At 47.2% G+C, this 5427-nt stretch overlaps 1 protein-coding gene across 1 annotated transcript; it reads right to left on the bottom strand.

The window, feature by feature from the left end:
• Positions 1–3488: 3488 nt before the first annotated feature.
• On the bottom strand, positions 3489–4013 carry LOC117134983. Its single transcript, XM_033294667.1, has one exon. It carries the CDS (start codon positions 4011–4013, stop codon positions 3489–3491), a length of 525 nt encoding a protein of 174 aa, XP_033150558.1.
• Positions 4014–5427: the final 1414 nt, after the last annotated feature.

Below are 5427 nucleotides of genomic sequence, written 5' to 3'. Positions count from 1 at the left end.
ACGAAACAAGAACTCGGAAAAACGCCAATCCCTTCACAGACCGGAGAAATGTTGCACATCGACATTTTTTCGACTGACAAAAAACACTTTCTCACAATTATATCCCGCACCATAGAAGATACCAGGGGCCCCACTTCAAATTATCATGAACATATTCCCGGAAGCAAAGCAGATATACTGAGACAACGAGCCCGCCTTCAAATCCGAGACCATCAGGTCCATGTTAGAGAATAATTATGGCGTAGCCATAGTTAACGCACCACCACTCCATAGCACTTCAAACGGGCAAGTGGAGCCACTACATAGCACACTGCTAGAGATAGCAAGGTGCCTGAAGCTCCAAAGGGGTATAACCGACACGGTTGACCTCATATTGCAGGCAACGATAGAATACAACGCGTCTATTCACTCAGTCGTAGAAAAAAGACCTAGAGATATCCTACACGCCGCTTCACCGGAGTGCGTACAGAATATCGGCAGGAAAATTCAGATTGCTCAGGACAAACAGAATGCAAGGGTTAACCAGAAACGGCAGAATAGGGTATTCGAAGTAGGAGAAAGGGTCCAGATAAAGACAAATCGAAGGTTGGGTAATAAATTGACACCGTTGAGCAACGAAAAGAAAGTTCAGGCAGACCTGGGGACAACGGTCCTTATTGAAGGGGGGGTGGTCCACAAGGACAACCTCCGATGAAAACCCTATACAATTACTAATAGCGAACCTTTTCAGGGTTCCACTGGCGACACTTTTAGTTTTGACCGTAACATCGGCGCGAATCACCAACTATTCGCAATCGAAATATATTCCGATTGCTGATGGGGACATTCTACTTTGGGACAAATGCGGATACTTACGACACACGACCAACCTGTCAGACTACAAGAAGATGACGGACGAGACTATACAGATGACAGACATGTTTCCTCAATCCCATATAAGGAGACTACTAGAAATAGACACCGAACACGTAAGGGACATGATAACTGCCTTAGACATCCATCACCGCAAGGTAAGAAGCCTTGAATTCTTGGGGACAGCCCTTAATGCTGTGGCAGGTACACCGGACGCAGACGACTTACGGGAAATTGAAACTGACGCAGACGCAGTGGGTCGCTGCAAACAATAGACAGATTATTATAAATTCAAAAAACCAGGAAAAGATAAACGAGTTGACAAATACAGTTAATGAAATATTTAAGGCTTCAAAACAAAGACAGGCAGATACAGGTTACCTCTTCGAGGTACTGACAACAAGGAACAGGATGTTGACTATAGAACTAGGCAAACCTCATGCTCACACTAACTTTAGAAAGGGTAAACGTCATAAACCCAGCCATCATAGACCACACTGACCTTGATTCCATGTTTACCGACCAAATCACAGGAACTACTATTACTGACATTCTATAAGTGTCTAAAATAAAAATAGAACGTAAGAATAACATAATCACTCTAAATATTCAGTACCCTATAATAAGCAGGATATGCGGCCCCGTCGCGCACAACGGCTTAGTATTGCAACTCAGCAATAATCTAGTAGCTGACTGCGACGGCCAAATGATAGCTGTAACAGGCTGCAACACCACCGCAACCGCAACATTTTGCAGAAAGTCATCGGCCAGCACATGTGCCCAGGGGCTCCATTCGGGGGGCACAGCCCACTGCCTGTCGCAACCAAGCCACCTCGACCCCGTCACTGTGGTCGATGATGGCATTCTGATAATAAACGATCGCATGGCAGCCATTGCCTACGACAACAGTACCGATACAATGGTAAGCGGAACGAACGTCATCACGTTCGGCTCCTACGCCACGGTCAATGGCACCCGATATGTGAACCCCAAAGGAGTTCACAGCCGCTTCCCAACGGTAGCAGCGTCGCCACTAATCAACATCAGCGGCCACGACGCAATTCTTAGCCTACCATACATCCATCGGCTGAGTGAGGAAAATCTAAACTACATCAACGAAATAAGGAGCAACGTCCAGATTGGAGCCGCATCAATGATATCTTTAGGAGCACTCCTAATAATCGCCGCCATATGCGCCGGACTTTATGGCCTCAATCGGTTCTTAGCAAATCGACGGAACGCCAGGCAAATCTCAGAAATGATTGACAATCTCCGCGCATGACGATGGACGATCGATTCTTTAGAGGAAGAGGGCGCAGTTTATTAACACGATCTAGATTTGTGCTGAGTAAGGATGCACGTGGCCCCCAACCACTGGACTCCGCCAGTTCTGCGAAGAGTGCAGCTTGGACGTATCATGTTGCGCACCGCGCGTCCGGCGATTTGTGAAAGTAGACGACCGTTGGAGCGATGTTGGGCGCGGCGCGCTGCAGCGCTGCCTGCATTGTACGGGCATAGACTTAAGCTTATTCATTTTGTATCCTTTAGTTATTAATTTGAAAGTCGCGACAACACTGCGCAATAAAGACTTACTCCGTAAACACTAACAAGTGTTATATTTACACCTCGCTGCTGTGTGTCTTTTCTGTATTGGTGCAGGAACTTGCGAAAGTGGGCTCGCTTGCTTCTTCTATTTCCTTTATTGTAAGCTGTAAGCTTGGTAGTATAATGAACTGCAGCTGCTATCATTTTTCTTTGCTGTATTAAACAGTTTCCTAACTTCTTTCCTCAGCCTCTCTAGTTCCTGACTCCACCAACGGTTGTCCTTTCTTGAGGTCACTGTCCTCTCTGGACAACTCTCATGGTATGCGTCTGCTATTATCTCATTTAAATCATTTGTTAGATTTTCTAACACTCTATTTGAGCCCACTCTGGAGTTCACTCTAAGTCTCTTCAAGTTTAGATCGAGAATTTCCTGAAACGCCAGCCAATCAGCTCTTCTCGGGTTTCTAATCTTATTATCGAAGGCTAGGCCCTCCTAAGCCCGGAGAGTCCCCTGTTGACTATCGTTAGGTCCAGGACCTCTGCTCTGCTCTTGGTAACGAACGTCGGTTCAGACCCGACGTTTAAGACGCTTAGATCTGTTTCTAGACAATAATTGAGAAGGTACTCACCCCTGCTATTATTCGTCTATGCTGCCCCACGTTGTGCTGTGTGCGTTTGCATCACACCCCAGCAAAAGTGGCAGGTTTCCTTCTCTTGCAGTGGTCCACCAGTGCCTGCACCTCAGGTGGTGGTGCCTCCGCATCTTCTCCCGGAAAGTAGGCTGATGCTACCACCAGTTTTCTCGGACTCGGCCCGACAGTGATCTGCACTGCTACCAAGTCTTTACTGAAGAATTGGGAGAGACAAGAATTTCATGTTTTTATTTATCAAGATGCAAGCTTTTGATTTAGTCTCGCGACAGTCTGCTATTACCTGCACATTCTTGTCGTTCAGACTGCAGATTCTGCCTTGGATGATCTTGGATGAGCACCAGCCCCAGGCACAGCCTGGTAGTCAACCTCGCTATGACAGCCGAGGCTGCCTTCGCGTGATGCAGGTTGACTTGTGCCACGCTGGTGCTCTCCATTCTATTAAAGGACGGGCTCCTCCTCCGAATGCGCTAGACTATCGTCTCGGCTATCTGAGACGAGCGTCTGCTCGTCTTCAGATTTGCCATCCTCCGACTCTCCCACCAGTAGCCCTTCCAGATCTAGGCCTCCCAGCGATGCGTTGTCAACCTCAGCCTCGAGTTCAGCTAGTGCATTCCTCTCGACCGTGTTGACTACATCGGAGACAGCCACTGTGGTGCTAGGCCCGGCTGTGGGTGTCACTGTCGCTGCTGCGCCCTTTTTCTTGTGCAGACGACATGGGAGCTGGCCAAAACGGTAGCTCAGGAGTATACCCTTTTGCTGGAGCAACAGTAGAGCCGGCTGCTCTACTCCCAGGGTCACCAGCTTTCTCCCACTTGTCTCTGTACATTTGAGCACCGTCCAGGTGTCCGGGAGAAGGTCAGTGTTCTGACCCTTTAACAGATCCACGGACGTCTGCTCCTCTTCGCCTGCTGACCGCGGTAAGTGAACTGTAACTATCTCCAGTTCCGGAAGCTGCTCCCCCATACAGGTTTTGAGCTGCACTCCTTCTACCGCAGCCAACTTAGGTACGACGGATACCAGTCAGTCCCTGGTATTGTCGTCCGGCATTCCACTACTATCAGACCAGGTCTGAATCTGATGCTGTTGAAATTGAGGCTGGTGCTCCACCTTTTCCTCAACTCCCTGATCAGTATCGTCTCTACGCTGGTCAATTCTTCCTTGGCCAGCACTTCACTGATTTGGTGGCACTGGCATAAGACACCCGCGGTCTCTTCGTACTTTGAGTCGGTGCTTGCCCGACCTCTGTACGACTCTCGCCCCTACCCTTGGGCTTTTTGGGGACTGCCTTGGGGTTATCTTGAGGCGACGTTTGATGCAGCTGACGCTTGCGCCCACACGTTTCCTCCCCCCCGCCTTGGCCTCTGGTTGCACATTTTTACATTTGTGCTCTTCAGCTTTGCGTCGAGCCTCCTCCGGCTTTAGGCCCCGCTCGAGATACCTTAGCTACCATTTGTTGTCGGCTCCGCTCAGTCTTTACCTCTGCGGATCATCCATGCCACCTGGCTCACCCAGCCCCGGCAGAGTTGAGCCCTTCGACGCAGCTTTCGGTCTAGTGGTGCTGGCCCGCTGATCTGAGGCTCGTGCGTTGCTATGCATCGCACTCCCGCCCGACCCTATCGTCATCCGTGTGAAAGTAGTACCACCAACCACTTGGAGTGTAAACCCCTGCCTCCCGTGAAGTGCTGTGCCTAGAGGCGAGCCCCGCTTGGGCGTGGCACTGTTGGGTGGAGGGTACTTGCCCCTGCGCGATTGGAGGTTACCACCCTGGTCCAGAGCCTCCTCTTCCATCCGCTCTGCTATCTGTGTTGCGGTTAATTCCCGCCTTGAAAAACTATTATTTGTTTGATTTGCATTTGATATATAAAATACTATAAAATAATAGTGTTTCCATTTCTTGTTTGTTTTGTTCGTTAATGTTTGCTGTATATATTGTTATTAAATTTCTGTCTTGTAAAACTGCGTCAGCTAGTGCTCTAATAGTTTTATTAAAATGTTCGTTGATATAGATTTGTTGGTTCATATTTTTTATTATTATTATGGTTATATTGGTCTGTTATATCTAAGTGTTCTATTATGTTTTCCCTGTCTTCGTTATCCATTATTCCAAAAACCATTAATACACTGTTCATGCTTTGTTTATAAGGCCTCTTTGTGTTCTACTAGAAGGGGTAATTGGTTTTAATTTAGCTTTGATTAAATCTATTTCGTCCATAAATATATTTTGTTTCGGCTATTTCAACGCTTTCTATATTATTTTCCATTTTGTTAATAATGTCTGTTATTTGATCAATATTAATAATATGTAAGATTATAATAGTTTCATTGACAATTTCTGTTGAATGAATAAATATCGGTACGTATCCAGCTTCTTGTATTG

This window comes from Drosophila busckii, unplaced genomic scaffold (genome assembly GCF_011750605.1).
Source record: "Drosophila busckii strain San Diego stock center, stock number 13000-0081.31 unplaced genomic scaffold, ASM1175060v1 Backbone_233, whole genome shotgun sequence".
In the NCBI taxonomy this organism is placed as follows: domain Eukaryota; kingdom Metazoa; phylum Arthropoda; class Insecta; order Diptera; family Drosophilidae; genus Drosophila; species Drosophila busckii.
Note: the sequence above shows the minus strand (reverse complement) of the source record. Positions and strands in the feature narration are given on the sequence as shown.

Excerpts from the sequence above, each read along its gene's own strand:
- LOC117134983 (XM_033294667.1), bottom strand. The coding sequence starts at position 4,013 with ATGGGGGAGCAGCTTCCGGAACTGGAGATAGTTACAGTTCACTTACCG.